This window comes from Tachysurus vachellii, chromosome 1, assembly GCF_030014155.1.
Source record: "Tachysurus vachellii isolate PV-2020 chromosome 1, HZAU_Pvac_v1, whole genome shotgun sequence".
NCBI classification, from domain to species: domain Eukaryota; kingdom Metazoa; phylum Chordata; class Actinopteri; order Siluriformes; family Bagridae; genus Tachysurus; species Tachysurus vachellii.
Genome location: NC_083460.1, coordinates 15,507,804 through 15,526,122, shown reverse-complemented (window position 1 = coordinate 15,526,122; position 18,319 = coordinate 15,507,804). Strand labels below are relative to the sequence as shown.

The 18,319-nt window shown below is 42.0% G+C and overlaps 1 protein-coding gene across 3 annotated transcripts in view; it reads left to right on the top strand.

Annotated features, from left to right (window-relative positions):
- Nucleotides 1–18,319, top strand: part of bbs9 (Bardet-Biedl syndrome 9) — a 102,871-nt gene that overhangs the window by 56,563 nt on the left and 27,989 nt on the right. For all 3 annotated transcript variants that reach the window (XM_060874218.1, XM_060874199.1, XM_060874208.1), the window contains 2 exons: nucleotides 1,208–1,433; nucleotides 6,868–6,993. In XM_060874218.1, coding sequence (XP_060730201.1) covers nucleotides 1,208–1,433; nucleotides 6,868–6,993 — 352 coding nt within the window. The remainder of the gene's footprint in view (nucleotides 1–1,207; nucleotides 1,434–6,867; nucleotides 6,994–18,319) is intronic.

Sequence of the window (18,319 nt, the reverse complement as noted above, 5' to 3'; positions counted from 1 at the left end):
ACAAACCCCTCCTGAAATTTTTCCAGATGCGATTATCCTCTTTTTTCTTTTAAGATTCCACTTGGCATTACATCACATTCCAAAGGGTTTAAATACTGACACCAAAAAAAAAAAAAAAAAAACTTTAAACCTTAATCCTCCTCCAGTCAGTTCATGTTCTTGTAAGTATTTTTTGACTATAGTGAAATTCTTTTAGAAATAAAAATAATAGAACTCCAAGAATTTGTAACAAACCGGGGCTAGTTTATCATCTACCAATAGCACAGCGCTGATTAATTCTTGATCCTGATTGGCCAGAAGACAGATCGCGGGTTTATATCAATGCGCTCATTCTAATCATTATCGTTATGGTTTCCAAGCAACTTTTGAAAGAGGTCTCCACTATGAGGGCTTTGGAACAGCTTTTTGACTCACTGCAACAACAGTTGCTTTTGTTATTAACTTAAACAACGAGAAGTATAAGATGCTGGGAAAGGCAAGACTTTGTCGCAGCTATATGATGTGTCTTTCTTTACTAAATACAAAAAATGTATTATTTGGCAAATTGCTGTTATTGAAGTGGTTTAATATATACATACATAATAAAACCCTCAGAAGGATATGCACTTTTGGGTAGTACTACCTCTATATAATTAAAATAATTAGAGATTATTTTCCAAGAACTGCATTTTACTGCAAGAACTGTGTTTTATTCCTTACATAACTGCAATACAGTTCAGCTTTAAGAGGTGGGACCTGGATTTTTCTTGTTTAAGATTGCCACAGCATTACATTTGAGACAATATTTAAATCAAGGATTTAACATGCGAAAGTGTCATTTGCTAGCTACATTACTCTCAGCTCCTGAAGCACATTTTGTCTAGGTGGAATAAAGGGAACACTGTGATTTTTAAAAAAAAATTTTTTTTCCTTTGAGTTGAGGATGATGTAATAATTTTTTTTTCTCCCTCATAATGCCAAAATTCCTCTAGTCCTATCTGCAACTGTCTCCTGGATCAAATGCATTACTTCAGCTCTGCCACTGGGGGCACTATGTAATCAAAGTTTATCCCTTACCATAGAAAGGTCAATTTTAGCTATTAAAATAGCTATTCACTCTGATTAAACCTAAATTAGAAGTGATTTACTGCCTGACTGCTGACATCAAAGGTGCAATACTTTTTTAGTCTGAGAATCTAGCATTTCTACCTCTTTCTCTTTCCCTCAGGGCTGGGAGGAGAGCGTGGATGCAGCTGTGTCTCATCTCTTGAGAACGTGTCTGTCGAGAAGTCCTAAAGATCAAGCCATTAGCCTGAGTACATCCCAGCTGAGCATGCCCAAAGATACTTCACGCCTCAAGAAACACATCATGCTACTCTGCGATCGCATCGGCAAGGGAGGCCGTCTGTCTGTGTCCTCCGAAGCTAACGCTCCGACACCTGTTATGATGCCAGGTCAGAACCGTGAGTGTATATGCATGTAAAAAAAATCTTCTTAAGTCTAGGGCGATTAAGTCATTTGCGATTCACTTTCACTTGTCTTTGACTCCAAGAATGTCCTGTTTTAAAATTTAAGAGCTTCCGACGGATGCTGTTAAAGACAGCGTTTCATTGATCAGTGTGTTTATTGTCTGGCTGTGTGCTTCTGCATACCTTCAAGGCTCCAGGCCCTCAGCAGGGCCCATCAGGACAGAGGTTCCTACGCATCATTAAACATCAACAATAGGACCCAGTGGGGGCTGAAGAAGCCTCCTGTAATCCACTGCTTTCCTAAAGCACCCTAATTCTGCCCTACCAGCCATCAACCACAACCCATCCCCCTGACACACTCCTTCATGTCAACGAAGCATTCTGAAGACACTCAACACTAGTTGGAGCGGAGATGGGAATATGTCCGTGGAAACCCAACATGAAAATGTTTGGTTGCGTAGTCACACTATTTCCATTTCGGTTGGTTCGAAGGCATCGAAACGAAACGCACAAGCGTCGACGCAAATCGGTTCCGTCAATTTGACGTGTTAATCATTTCCATGAATTCTTGTGCACTCATTCTGAACTGTGTACTGGCAAAATAACATCAAATCAAGTTGGCTCCAAGCAACAAGAACAAATCGTACTGGCGACCGTGATGATGAGAATGTGTAACAACGTCACAAATCAACGAAGACCTTCCAAGAGCTGCTACTGTAAACATAAAGATGAAACCGTACCCAGAAAAGGCTCTCATTTTCTAAGCTGAATACAAACACATTTCTTTATAAATCATTTGCAGGAGCATTTACACAACAAATGCGGTTTTATAAAAGGTAGCATTAAAGGTGGATGTTTTGCTTTAAAAGTTGCGATTATATCAGCATGGTTGTGATGGTCGCAGTTCGTTTCACGGCCACAGCCGCCACCCAGACACAATCAACACGCTTTAAGCTGCTCCACCAACACTGCTTTGCATACTGTAACTAATGAGTCTTAAACATGCGTGGCATCCCATCGAGAATGTTTGTGATCATGTGATCATGTGATGTGAGCGGCAGCCCTGATTTACTTTTCCAATCTCTCTCTCTCACTCTCTCTCTCTCTCACACACACACACTCTCTCTCTCTTGCACCTTCCTCACTTCCTGGCTTGGAGCCAAAACACACAGCCGGCTCCCATTCGACCTAAAGCCTGTCAGTCTGTAGATAAACAGTAATTTATTACCCGTTGCTTTTTCAACCGGCTGTGAATGCAAAGTGTTTACGTTTCCACCAACACCGGCAGCAACAGAGACCTCTCTGCCCGGTCAGGCCCCCCATTTTTAGCTCCTGTGTGTGTGTCGTTGTGTGTTTTTTTTAGAGCATGGTCGCATGTTTACGTCTGTGTGCTGTGGAGTGTGGATTAAATAGCTGGCAACTTGTTGATTCTTTTTTTTGTTGCTTTTTTTCTTGTCTTAACGAGGATAATCCCAACTTCAGAAAAGGAAGAGAGGGACAGAGGGAGGGCGAGAGGTGTAGAGTAGAGAGTAGGGGGATCTGTCTGATGAGGACGCTCCAGCTTTGTGAGGAATGTACGAATGATTAAGCGAGTTAGTGTCATCGTCTTCTGCTCTCCCCTAATCTCTGCGTCTGCTGCCTCTTATCAGATCTCTTTTCCTCCCTAATATCTCTCCCTGTCTGCCTCTCTGTCTTCCTCCATCTCTCTTTCTCTCTCTCTCTCTCTCTCTCTTTCTCTCCCTGTGTTGATCTGGCTCCGTTTCTTTTCCGAGACAGCTGGGACATGTAGACAGCCGATGATCTCACGCCGTGCTCCTCCGTGATAGCGAGAGCTGATAGAGGGATAGAGTGTGGACGGATAGATTGGTCGGATGGAGACTTGCGGAGGAGAGTGACGAGCTGCTCTCAGCCGTCCGGCGAGCATTCCTTCTCCCTGATGAACTGTGTCTGTATGACACGTTGCCTCGACTCCCTGCGCTTCCTAACGCCGAGCTCGGGACACACACGCACACAAATCACACAGGCAGACCTCTAAGATTTGCCTCTTCCTGTCTTTTGTTTCTCTCATCTCTCTCAAGATTTGTTGCTCACTCGTCCCTTTCTGTCTTTTTTAACGGATTATAAAGCCAATCTCGTTCCCTCCTGTCCCTCAAACCTACTTCCTGTAAGTCTCACACTGCACCTGCCTCAGAGACTGAACGTCTCCTGAACCCTTCGCCAGAGCATAACGTCTTCCAACAGAGACATTAGGACAAAGTGCTGCGGATTTCTCCATCACTCCCCGGCCTCAGTGCTGGCTTAGACGCAGGACCGGGGTCAGGCTGAGAGCCGATCTAAACCGGCCAGCTGAATCTTTCCCTCATATTGTGTCAGGCAGTGATAGAAAGGTAAATTGGGAGGTTCAAGCTAATAGCATGACTAATCTCAACAAAAGTAAAGAAAGCTTCTAAAAACCTGACCTTCTCTGTTATCTCTCTTTTTTACTGTCTACCATTTCAGTAGCTTTGGTCCTGGCGCTGTTACAGTTGCAGCTATTTTTGCTGGTGGATTGAGGACTGTGTGTGTATTCATGTATTGCTTCAACATTTAGAAGCATTTATGTAAGGAAATTAAATAAAATGCATTTCTATCATACATGTCCATTAACCAACTGATTAAAAGGTAGAACGTATATCGGGTAAGAAAGGTAAAAGGAAAATAATAGAATTTAATGTAGTAACAGTAACTAAGCTTAATTTATTATTAGATTTTCGCTCTAAATGCAAATTAAGAAGATTTTTTTTTCTTAAATGTTTAGACATCCAGAGTAAGATCACTGATCTGTCTGTTGATCTGTAAGGAGTGTGTTGGGATTTATTAGTAGTGTGTGTTGTAGTAGTAAGTGTAACACCTCCTGCATCTACCCAAGTCCAGTGCATTTAGGCAGCAGATTCAAGACTTGAATTTACTGCTCTGTCCTTTATTCAGCTTCTTATACAGAGACCTTAAATGCATTGCGGAGTTCCTGTTCTCCATCAAGGGAGACTTTTTTTATACGTCCACCGGGGTGTCTTACTGTTTTTTGTTTTTCCCCAGGAAGCGTGTTTGCATTTTTCCCACAGCTCTTCTTACACACTGCAACTAAAAACGTGCATTTACATATTCATGTGGCCTTTATTGCTTCATCCAGTTTGTTTGTGTGCGATTTATACGCTTTTATATTCCACTTCCAGTCCCGAGCGCAGTTATGTTCAGAGAAGACTTGTAGCCGTGTTGGTTAAAAAAAAAAAAGCATGTCCAACACACCTGCAAATGACTTTCACACAACACTCAACTCGCTTGGCATCCACAAAATCCTTTCTGGAAACTTAATTATTCCACTTTACATAATATGTCAGTAGGAATAAAGTTTGCACAAGTTTTAGTTGCTTATCGGTCGCAGCTGTTAACCGTGACTAGAGATGATGAAGTGTGTTTTGATGCAGAGAACGACTAGACAGGAAAAATCAGGTCTGTAGAGAGCGACAGCATTTAATTCTTTTAGTCTGTCCGGCTCTCTCACGTCATCATCTGTAGGTTTTGTAGATTGTGGGTTCAAATCCCAACAATAGCACAACTATCAGGAGATTAGAGGACCACTGAAAATTTGAGTTGAATTCTAACTAAATGTAGGATTATTTTTTAATTATTATATCAATCTGTTTAATGAAACTGTGAATGTGTGCATCCTGGTTAAATGTGTTGTGAGTGAAACTCTATACCAGAACCAATGCCGTCTAATACAACCTTTACATCTCTTCACCTTGCAAAGGAAGTTCAAATGGCGGTTCCTTGTCTGCTTCTGCTGCTTGCATTTTCAACAGGAAGTTGTGACAAGTTTGCCAGACACACACTATCTCGTCTTATGTCTGAAGTCAGATTTTTTTCCTCTTGGATATGCTCCAGTGCAAAAGAGGTTTTGCCAAGGGAGGAAAGAGGAAGCATGCTGAAGAGGAGTATAAGACTGAATAATTCATGGAGGGAGATGTTACTTATGGATTCTCGGATTCAAAGTCAGTGGAAATGTGTGTGTAGAATTTTCCTGAGTGACTGAGACACTATTCAAGTACTACTTTCTCAGCATTTAGGCAGAAATGCAGCTGAATCAGTCTTTTGACAGTCATCTGTAAGGAAGCTGTTTGATCATACATCATGACTAACTCCAGTAAAGGTTATATCAAATCACTAAATGTATGATCTCATTCAGTTCTGCTTACCGCCGATTCAAATCTCAGCTATTATACATGAAACAGGCAATATAAATGCGCAATAGTAGCCTGAGGCTGTTGAGGTGTATCAGGCTCTCCGGGTGGCCAACAACGCCATTCTTCCACGTTCTCACACCAATCCCATTTTCATCCAAATACACAAACCACCGGCTGCTGTTTCCACTCGCCGACACGGCCTTGTTATCCTAACAGGAGGGACTTGTTTCCTCCTCTTGTTGATCCAACCAAGGTAGACTGTGATCCCGACCTCTTTCATTCCGCTAGGCTGTCAGATTATAACGTTGTCAAAACACCGACACGTATCCCGTTTCAAGCGTGAACCCTGGAAAAACAAAACTGTTAACGTTAGCTAAATCTAATAGCCAGCCAGCGCTGCTTGTTGAGCAGATTGCCTTTATTGAATGGGATTATCCTAATCAGCCTGGTGGAAAGGTGGGTGGATTGGGGGGTTACTGTGTTTGAGGATGTAGGACGGGAAGAGAAACAACCTAAGGGATTGTAGAAAAGCTGTACGGAACACAAGGGTGCGGCACAAGGGGTTCAATTCATAAGCTCCTTCCTCAAGGGCCCCTAATGCAGGTTGATCTCTAGATAGGGAGCAGCAGACACAGTCTGGAGACTTGCTGTGCAGACAGCCAGCGGGAGTTTGATAGGCGTTGGGTTATGTACGGAGGAAGCTTCGGGATATTTTGATCCTCCAGGACATATGTATGTTAACTAGACATGTGCTATTAATCAGGTTATATACTGTACAGCATTTCTACAAGGCCTACATTCCTAATTGTTTTATTTATTATCGAACGACACTTTGCTTTTTCACTCTTGTTTGAGTAACATTTAATGTTATAGGTTGTCCATGAGACATGTCCACAAAAATAAAACAAAACTGAGAAACCAGATTCCATTGTCCTGAAGATTCCATTGTCCGTGTTATAAAACCGCCGATACAATACGCATACACTGGTGGCTCCTTCCCTAAATGTTAAATATCTCCTACACCATATCACCAATTCTGTATTTCCATACTTCCATTCATTATTAATCTAGTGTAGCATCTGCTGTACAAGTTCTCGTTACTATAGAAACGATAGATTACTTGAATCCATCACTAACCAGAATCTTATGTTGCTTAATGCTGCTGCTCATTAACGGTTAATCAACTCTTCTCTTAGCATGCTGCGAAGCCATCCCAGAGTCGATCGCCGAAGACGAGGGAGAGGATCCAGCCCTGCAGCAGGAAGCCACTGAGAAGATCATCAAAAAGAAGCAGCCCTCAAAGAAAGCGAAAAGCAAAACAGGTAAGCCAATCGTTTCCACTTTTGCTATGAAAGTGATGACATTATTCAATCCAAAGATAGACATGGGGACTGGGAATTGAACTCACAGCCTTGTGGTCATTAGAAGAGAATGTTAACCGCCGAGCCACCATCATACACGTCACACTGCCTAATGCCAGCAAAGGAAGAAACCCACATCTTTAGCCTCCAGCTCTTTTCTTGATGGGTGTGCCTCTGTGTGACTCTGTGGTTCTCTCTTTTTTTTATGGTGTTACTTCTTCGGGCATCTCATGGTCCATCTGGTTCTACTCTCTTCTCCTCTTGCCTTGCAGCCTGATTGGGCATAATAGCTGGCGAATCGCAATTTTTCCACCCATTATCAAACTTGAGATTTTGCCATAGCACTCCAAATCTTTTTTATTTTTTTTATCAAATGAATTAAAGCTGTGTGCTTTGAATCATTGAATCACAGCATTAGAAAAGAATTGTGTGTGCTTGTATGTGTGTGTGTGTGAGAGAGAGAGAGAGAGAGAGAGAGCACAGAGAGGGATATTGTATGGTATTAAAAAAAGAAGGAAATGCACAGAGTGCTATTTTTTAAACACAATTTATTTCACATTGTGTGAGGTTAAGTGTGTGCAGGTGGTTCCATGTGTAGCTTGCGTGTGTGTTTATGCGCAACGTGTGTTTATTCTGGGCAGTAATTCAAACCGTGCATCATATCGAGCATTAATAGGCTGAGCGTTGTTCCGTTGGGTCTAAAAATTCTGACAAATCCTTAAAGCCGCCCTCTCTGTTTGTAGTTTGCAGTGACATCTCTCATTGGCGTATACATGCACATGCACACACATGGCGGAATAACGTCATAATCCACTTAGAGAGATGTTTACTTTGGTTTGGAGTCAAACTCGTGTTATGAGCAAAAGCTCTCAGTTTCTTTCACACGCCATTTGTTTTCTATAAATCACCTCTGAATTAAAAGCTCATTATTTGGCAATAGAGGTACACAGGATTTTGACACTGCATATGAACACACACATTTACTACATGTACGGAGTGGTGACAAATAAAATGAAAATCCAAAATGAAGGAAAGTTTTAATAAATCTATGGAAAATATGAAGAAGCTGTTTTCCAAATCCCAGTAGCTCCAGAGGTTTGTTTGTTTGTTTGTTTGTTTGTTTGTTTCGTTTTTTTATCTTCAATTGTCATATTGGCAAACAGTGGCATCCTACTAATGCGGAGAAGAAAACTTTCAAGAATTCCATGACACATTCTGCAGTCATGATCGGTGCTCGATGGACCCCAGAGAAGAACTTTAGGTTTGTGGACTTAATCGTCCACTACGTATAGAGAAACGTATGTTTCATTTGTGGTTAAAGGTGGGATCTCTGATATTTGAGAAATGCTTCAGAAAACTGAGTCGGGATGACAAGATAAACAAACGTGTAGCCAATGAGCAGAAAGGGGTGTGTCTTGTCAATATGGTCAGAGAGAGTGTTCAGTGCGCATGTGTGACATTAGCAGAAAGCGGTGTTCAGTGTTCAGTGCGCATGTGCGCATATTCACAGATTCGAATTTCCCGAGTCAATAACTCCTGAGCTAAACGCTGTTACTACACAAAACGCAGTTGTAGCTGCCTCTCTACATTACTACGATACAAAAGAGGTGTTATTTGTGTAGTAACAGCGTTTAGCTCAGGAGTTATTGACTCCAATCTGAAATATGGAAATCTGGAAAGCTGATCCTATATTAACACGGGTCCTACTTCTTGATATAGGATCAGCTTTCCAGCGCTGGAGAGAACTGACGGAGCGGTAAGTTGGCCGCATATTTCAGATTGGAGTCAATAACTCCTGAGCTAAACGCTGTTACTACACAAATAACACCTCTTTTGTATCGTAGTAATGTAGAGAGGCAGCTACAACTGCGTTTTGTGTAGTAACAGCGTTTAGCTCAGGAGTTATTGACTCGGGAAATTCGAATCTGTGAATATGCGCACATGCGCACTGAACACTCTCTCCACCCATATTAACAAGACCCGCCCCTTTCTGCTCATTGATTACACGTTTGTTTTGATTTTCTTTTTGTTTGGTGACTTGACTGGAAACGCAGTTTTCAGAAGCATTTCTCAAATATCGGAGACCCTAACTTTAATTAGTTAGCTTTATATACTGTAGCTGCTATACTGTATACTGTATACTTTATATACTGTAGCTGCTACAAAAAATTAATAAAACCCGAACAGGCCACACCCACATGAGACAAACTGCAAGTAAAGCTTCTTAGGTTGAATGTAGGGTAATACATCTTTCCAAAAATCTCCCACTGATGTTCAGATGCATTGTGAGCTGGTGATTGATGGATGAGGGTGGGGTCATCTTGGGTGAGACCATGAGCTTCAGCGGGGAAATGTTTCAGCATACGATAAAGGATAATGACGTGTTGTCAATTTAGTGTAATGTGGTGTATTGTAGTATACCGTAGCACGCTTAAGGGAAAAAGAAACAATGGTTTATAAATTTGGGTCTAGTAAAGTCTTCCTTTATAGTTCCAGCCCAGATGTATGTGAGTGTACATGTGCAAAATCCGCAAGTCTTAATGTGGTTAATCCACCCAGGCGTCGTGCCTAATGAGCAGTGGCTCGCTCGGGAGGTGGAAGAGGTTCAGAGTCACCATGTGCGATGCGTGGGGATCGTTAAGACTCTATTGCACAGTTATTTTCCTGTCAGAAGTAATCAGCAATGAGATATGAATATGTTATTGCAAATGTTTAGAATAGACAATTGCAAATGAGAGTTCACACAAGTAAATTCTTCTCATTCTTGTAACTTTGCAAGATATCTAGCGGATGAGGCTGAAACACACTGGCTGCAATCTGTCCAAAGCAGGGTCATTGAGCAAGAGACAAAGTACGGAATGTGTGAATTATGATTTGGAAGTGTATATAAAGTTTGTTACATATTAAGTAATGAATTAATAGAAATAAAGGTATAAAAATGGAATTTTGTGTTGCTATATGAACTCGAACTCTATACTTTACAAGCACAAATATACGCAGAGGAACGGTGCCTCACCGTTTAGCAATTAAATAGCATGTGTGTGTTTGTGTATGTGTGTGGGTGTGTGTGTGTGTTCAGCAGCCTTTGCCCACCCAGCGATTCCAATTAAAAACTACGAAAACAAAATAAAAGGCAAAACAAACATTCAAAATCGAGTGCACTTTTTCACAGTGATGCCAATTAGCGGCAGTGCCACACAGGTCGCAAACAATGATGCAACAAAGTAGGAATCGTTCCCAAACAGATTAAGGACAAGTTTATATTTTGATTATGTGCTTTGCTAGACATACTGACTTAATTTTCCTTAAAGGTTAGAGCAATGCTGCAGGGGAATCAATCATACTGTCAGGTGTGCACAAATCTGCCTTTCACTTACAAGACAGGTTTCAAACTTTTCCTAAGTTTGAATGAAACCCTGACACATTTTCCTGCTCAGCACAGTTCTATAGGTAGGCAAAGACTTAGCAAGCACACTATCTGGGCGAAGATTTCTCAGTCCTCTTTAAGTCAAACTTTAGAGCAGTTTGGTCACCTGCCAATTCCCTCCCACCATCCGGATCTCCGCGGATCTCCCCAGATCTTCCCAGTTATATGATAGCTACCACCAGGCTGGGTGAAGGCTGACACATGCTTTCCTGTAAGACATATGAAGTCAGCCAACCACATTTTTGCAAATCAATATTCGTCTCGCTACGTCTCAAGGCAGCATTACACACTTGGAGGAAATCTCTATCTGCCCTGTTCTGGACACATGAGCTCACACATGCCCCCTGATTGGCTATCATGTCTGTGATTAACACACGAGAGAGTATACTACCCCTCCCACCTAGACAGCATGGCCAGTTTTGCTCTCTTGTTTCCCAGCAGTGGGTGTTTATGGCGTCATTGGGATTCAAGCTCAAAATCTCCTGACACTATGGCAAAGGCATTTTTTTTGCACTGGAACCTCTTGAGGGGAAAGTAGCTACACCAAATGACCACCTAGCAAATCTTGTTATAATTGTCGCATTTTCCTGATTCATTTCTAGGAATTTATATAAGTGTGATAAGCATTCACATGAAAGCTCTAGACCGTTGGCCAAATTATAGTTTTAGCGTCATTCAATTGGATTCCTTTTCAAATTCCTTTTACTGCTGTGATTTGCCAAGCTCCTTCAATACGCCATTCTACTGATTAGTAATTAGTTTTCATAGCAGTGTTTTGTATTATTATACTATTATGACAACACTGTCAGTATCGCACTCATTCTCTGTGCAATTTTGCCACAAAAAAGTGTGATGACTTAAGTTTCGATTAAGATATTCAACACCAGGGAATCAGCAGAGGCCAAACAAGCCTGTAGCACTCCGGATCTTGCGCAGAGCTCTGTGCAAACTCTCTAAACAGCTTTTGATTCACTTCCTCTTTGGATCTCACCTGTGCCAAAACAACAAAGCTTCCTCTACCACCCCCCCTACTCATAAAGAACTGAGGAGAACCAGGACACCTCAGACGGTTTTCAACAGGCTCCGTCATCTCCCTGGCCTCAGACAAAAGCAAAAACGGAAATTATTAATCCCTAATTAGTTGTCTGTAATGCAGATCTTCAGATGAGGCCCTTGTGGTTTTGTGTATCTGCTTGGACCTGCCCTTCAATAACCAACCCCCTATATCTAACCCTTCACAGAGAGAATGATAAAAAAAGAATTTCACACATTTCCCTTCCTAACACTCACACACACACACACACACACACACACACATATGCACACTCACACACACTCGTGCACACGTGCACAGAGCCTGACATGAAGATAATTAGGGAGATGAAACTACCTAACAGGGTGCAGGACAGGCAGGAAGCATCTCTAATGGAGTTGAAAGGCTTCAAACGGTGGCTTTGGATATGAGCTGTTGCACTCCTTGGGTAGAAAACATGAAAGGTAGATGAAACTGAGATGAAAGGGAGAGTGTCTTTTTTTTTTTCTTTCAGTCTCTTCCCCTTTCTCAATTGCACACACCTACACCAACCGACCTGCATTTTCAATCATGACACCACCAGCTGAGCTGATGGGCCAGCTCTCAAAAAGTGGTGTGAATTCAGGAAAAGACATTGTAATGTGGACATCGCTATTGTGATGGATTGGTGGGAGGTGACAGCATACATGTTTCCATACATATAAATCAGCATGTGACTCCGGTCAGTTTGATATCTGCTCAGAAGTCTGCTTGTATCTGGACAGAAATCTGCACGGATCCACTTTCTTCACCGTCCCAGTGAGAGCACAGGTGTTTTCCACCGGTTCTCGATCTCTATCCTTGGGGCTGGAGGCCAGGGATAGTGAACCTCTGGCCTGAAACCCAAGCCAAATCCAAACAAAACAAACCTAATTAGACTGACATCAGTGTTGCACCAAACATCACCGCTCTATGTATTCTGCTTGCGTTCTGACACCGTGATTTAGCAACCAAAACATCAATGCAAATAAAATTCCATTAGTCATCGTTATCTGATTCAATCAGACAGGTCCATTGGAACTTTAGCGAGAAGATGGACAACTCCTACTACACTTCAGCTGAAAATTTCATGGCTATCCTTGTAGCTATCATCTGCTCCAGTTGTTAATCCTCCACACGATTCTCCAGGGAGTCATAGGGAAGTGAGAGAGTAAACGAGAACCTACATTGAAACAGATGCTAGACTGGGAGGCTAACGCAAAGAGGAGAAGTGTCTACCCAAGGCTCATATTTTATGACCTTGCTGTCCTGGTTGGGGGGAATTTGAAAGTACACAGAGCTCCTCCTTAAGAGAATCTCTCAGTGGGGTGTCTGTCTTCTAAACAGTCCCAGTCCCAGCTTATCATTTTTTTTGCTTGGAGTTTTTTTTTCCCTCACACATCAACTACACATGTACATAATTGATTTTCACGCTAAAAACCCTGGGAAAAAATCAGCATACATTTAAAGGTCACATTAATTCTTTTGCATTATTCAAACTTGCCATGAAAGTCCAATCAAACAGGATGTCCTCTCATCTTCAGACCGTTTGCCATGGATATCTTTTGCATACGTTTCTGGCCAAAAGTTTCAGAATCACACAGGTTGGTATGCAGCTGTGTAACTGCACAACCATGGCAAGTTTTTAGGACAGGATGTACACATTGGACTGAAAAAGGTTTCGATGGATAAGTGTGATGGAAAAAATTCTGCGGTTGGTGATATGCCATATCGTTCGGATTATTTCCTCCTGTGAAAGTAAACCTTTCTTGCCCACATTTATTGACAAATGTGGCAGACTCTAGCAAATCCTATAGCTCATGCTCACAAAACTATGCAGCAAATTACTGGGAATCTTCTAACCTTTAATTAATATTAAATTCTGTAAATGAATAAAGATGAAATGGAAATAAATGGTTCCTACTGATGGAACAACGGTACTGATGTTAAATGGTGTTTCTTCAAAATTGGTTTTAATCTTAGGGATTTTTCCTTTAGTTCTTGGTAATGTCTCATAGGTAGCTAACGTCCTTGTAGGGCATACATGACCGCTTCTTGACTTTCCCAGCTGTAGATTAATGTGGAATAGGACCTGGTTTGCAGTATGTTTACTATACTGCAGTAATAAGTCTGGAATGTTCTATCAGATCGAAGCCTCGATATAGCGAGCCGATGGTAGCAGCGATCAAGCCGGAGTTGACGACAACCTGCTGGTGTCCTGGAGCACGGTCTGTATGTTTGCCTGGACCTGAGCCTGATGCTTTTGCTCAGCCTGGGCATCCCTCTCTGTCTGTGGGTCCCATAAAAATCTCATTAAATGTGTGCAGTTTCCAGGGAACAGAAAAGGAACAAGAACGTGTGATGGCTATCAACATTCCTCCCAGAAACAGTCACATGTGTCTGCCTTTTTCTCTCTTCTTTCTTGCTCTCTCAGTGTCTCAGGCTATTTTTCTAGTTTGTTCTCGAATAATATTTGAAATAGAAACCAGACCTAGGCAACAAACATCTCAAGGGGCAAATGTGCTCCAGTTTGACTTCAAAAACTGATAGTCACATAGTGATATTAATTTACTATTACTTCAGCACTAAATAAGATCATATTTGGTGATCAAAAATATCTAGCATCTCTAGACAAAGTTTGCTTCTGGTGGAAAAGAGTTGTTTTAGTTAATTAGTTTTTCTGTTGCAAATAATTCTTTTGCAATTGTGGTACTAATTTGTCAGTTGGTGGTACATTGCTAGCACAGTTTCGATTACAATCACTTTTTGATGTTTGCTCCTGAAATAAATGAGCAAGACCTTCTTTTTCCAGAAATGCTGAACATTTTATTAATGAGAAATCCAACATAACGGTTGCCAAGGCTTCGATGTAAATCTTAGACCCAAAGTCCCTGAATGAAATGCAGCTATACAATGATGTTGTTTAGCAAGTTAGTAGTCTAGAAGATGGTGCTGACAGCAGTATTGTCATGAAAGTTGAAACTTTTTCCACTGTGAAAGTCAAAAGTGTTACAGTATTTTGAGCAAAAGCATGGATAATCTATAGGGGGTCATTAATGTTTTTATTTGTGAAATAATAGCAGTCATTCATCGACAAAATGCAAAAAAAAAATAAATAAATAAATAAATAAAACTCAAGACTTCGGCGTAGTTGAACCTGAACTCCGCTTCTCAGAATGTGGAACAGTTTAATGTCCAGCCGTGAGAAACTGAACCTCGCTCATCCAGTCGCACTGTATTCTTTTCAGTGGAACGGACCTGATTATGCACCAAGGTGCACTGCTGCCGAAGAGAGCCCTAACACATTTACACATACACATATACACACACAGGGCCTGGAGCAATCCGTATACTTTTACAAAAACAAAACAAGCTGATTGGGAAGTCGGCCCTAGAAAGAGGCCGCGAGTTTGCTCAGTAATAAAAGCTGCTTTCGTTTGACAAGTTCTGTTTTTAACAAGAGGCCTTTAATTTTGCGAGAAGGAAGCAATGAATTGTAAAATATACTTTTCCAGAGCCGGGCCGTTAAGTACGCTCTGTAGCCTACTGCACATGGGATCGACCCTGTACAATGACTAACATATGTGCTTTCCATCCTTTGTCCATGCTGGCTCTTTTCTTTTCTCTCCTTTCCTTCTCTCATACGTTCTTCCCACTCTGTTTCTTTTTTTAATTCCTTTTCTCGTTTATCTGTCTCATGAATGATGTCCCAGCAGAACAGTGCTGACAGTCTGGATGTGTCACTGCACCCCTGGTTGTTGTGTTTTAAATAGAGGTCAGGATTGAGGTCAGCAGCTGAGAAGAGCTAGTTGTATGCTGTCATTTGCTATAAGTGAGAACACAGGTTTGAGAACATGGGGGACTCACCATGGTCGCCTTGTGTACTTCCTAGTCTCTTTGCAGCTTGAAAGTGCTCTAGGTTCTTTATGCAGTCTGAATTTTTTTGCCTCTAGCCAGGATTTGTGTGTGTGCATTGTGTGTTTGTTTCTCCAGATGTACGGTGCATGGTCTCACTGTATGCCAAGGCACATTTGGCAGCGGGCAAAAGGTCGAAGGTCATTTGTGAAACGAACCACAAAATTGGGAGGACGTGTGGTTTCACTGGACAAAAAAATTTTCTCTCTCTCTCTCTCTCTCTCTCTCTCTCTCTCTCTCTCTCTCTCTCTCTCTCTCTCTCTCTTTCTCTCTCTCCTCCCACACAGCTTCCCGCTTCTTATTTCCTAGTGGGCGGACAGAAATATATCTGTCCTTGTGTACAGACGTTAGCAGTGCCCTTCGTTACCTTGTAAAAACAGGAACACGCTCCATTCAAAATATTGAAGGATGGAAATTAGCTACATTTCCAGGTACCCCCGCAGCACACCCCCTTCTAGAGCAACCGTAAAGCAAAAGCGTGTTGACAGCAAGGATGTCGACACATGTTTTTAATCGCACTAATTAAATATAAAATCCGACTCTCGGTTTGTGTGTCGGGGAGTGACCCAAGTCCAACATTTGAGAGACATTGTCAGAAAAAAGGTCCCAGATGACTAGGAACAAGTGTGACAAAAAAGTAAATGTAAAAGTCCTGTAAAGTACTAGACTGTCTGGTTAAAGCTACTAGAATGTTTAGCAAAAACATTTCATTTACATTTCTACAATGCACATACCTTCACATATCAGACTTCATGTGGAGAATTCATCATTTTAAACTGATCATTTTACATATTTACATTTACATTTACAGCATTTAGCAGATGCCCTTATCCAGAGCGACTTACATTTTATCTCATTTTTATACACCTGAGCAATTGAGGGTTAAGGGCCTTGCTCAGGGGCCCAGCAGTGGCAGCTTGGTGGACGTAGGAGTCGAACTCACAACCTTCCGATTAGTAGCCCAACACCTTAACCACTAGGCTACCACAACCCCCTGGGATTTTACACCATGATAGCAAGTTGCGTACCCCTGATAAGAATCAGTGAGACTGAAGAGCTCAGAGGGTTTTATGAGACCAGACCCACTCACATCTATGCTGTCTTTGTTCACTAATCCCACTTCCTGGATTTTTTTTGATGACCATGGCACAATGGGAAGCTCAGCTCTGCAGGTCAGCATTTTCATGTGAAGGGCCTGGCGGACACATAGCTGTACACATATTAGTCTCCTGGATGGGTGTTTTCTGCAGAGAGATTTATATACTCCAAGAACGGAGACTAGCTGCACAATCCAGTGGAGCCTCAGAATAAAACTGCTGCTGCTCCAAATCAAATTGTGCTCAGGTTATTAAGGTTGGTCAGTCACTCACAAAGGTGCTCTTTCTCCGCTCCTGGCTCATACCAAGTTGGAGAACCCATGGTAGGTCCAGGATTCACTGGAGATTTTATCTTATAGTTGTTTAGGGAACATCTGTGGATCCCCCAAGAGAAGCTGGAATTTGTGGCTGGGATAGAGTCTCCGTGGAGCAAATATATGTTGTACACAGTTCCAATATAGTACCAGTGCTCTCTTTACTCCATTTAAGGAGTTTAATTCCCATGAAGTGGAACAATGTTGTTTCAGCCAAGTGCAAGAGTTCCTAACTAAGGGAAACTCCCCATGATAACACCACCTGCGCTCCCTGCTTCCAGGCAGAGCTCTGGCTCATCTGGCTTTGGCTGTACAGATTTATGCCTGTCCTCCTGACTCTGAGATGGAGGTTTTTCATGGAATAACAGCAACATTTCTTGGAAGGTGCAACCTTCTCTTGCCGCATTGGATATTTGCCTGCGTGTGTGTTTTTACACGACCAGGGTGTGTCAGCCTAAGTGGAAGCCATGCTCTCTGGCGGCTGCCTTTATAAATAGCCCAGCTTACCTCTTGTCCATGTTTATCTCTTTCGTTGCCTCTACCCATCTGGTGGAGGCCTGAACAGTCAGAGGATTTATGTGCTTCTTGGGTATTATGGGTTCTCTGCTGGAGCCCTGGCACCATGTAGGCTTTCCCCAGCAGACGAGGAATCCCTGATTAGAATGCCTTTGAGCTTGAGGCTAGTTCTCCCCTGCTTCTTCAGTCTCCCTTACATGTCTAATTAAAGATGTGACGTTACTGTAAAACGTCCACTGTTTACAGATCCTGCATGATTTTCAGCAGCATGTAGTATACTCTCTGATTTAGTATAACAAATGATATGGTATCCACATGAAAGACAAGTTAATCTTGTACATCTTGTGTGTGACTTGTTGCAGCTGCGTGGGTGTTTGGATCTAGTTTGTCAGACGTTTTTTCACAAATCAAAGAAATCTTTTTACTTGACCTACTGCCAAGTCATGGATTTCCCTTGCATGTCCCATGTTCCTTTTCTTTGTATGAATAATGCACTTGTTGGCTCATTGTGTCTGGAGTAGACAGTGCAGAGTCTTGCAGTTCCCAGAGGCTGTTCAGGGTCAGACAGAGGTCAGACATGCTTTCCTCTCACACATATTTCTCATCGGTCACTGCAGAGCCGGGTGAGATTTGCGAGATACTTTCGGAATATACGTCTGTGTTTGTGTACCACTGGCCTTGCAGGACCTGTTTAGCACTTCCTGAAGGAGGTTGGAGTTTGGATCTTGTTTTTTCCTCTCTTCTTACGTCTTTTTCCACCTTCCTGTGCTCGTCACCTGTCTCACACAGGCTTCCATTTTCCTGGTGCCACAATATTACAGTCCCTATTCCCACACAAATTCTTATCAATGATGTATCAATAACTTCCGTTGCACGGTTCTATGATTCAATGGATGCCTGTTTTACTTCCTTGAGTTATACAAGCTGCAGTTGTTTGTGTTTCCTCTTCATCTGTCTCCTAGCCTTG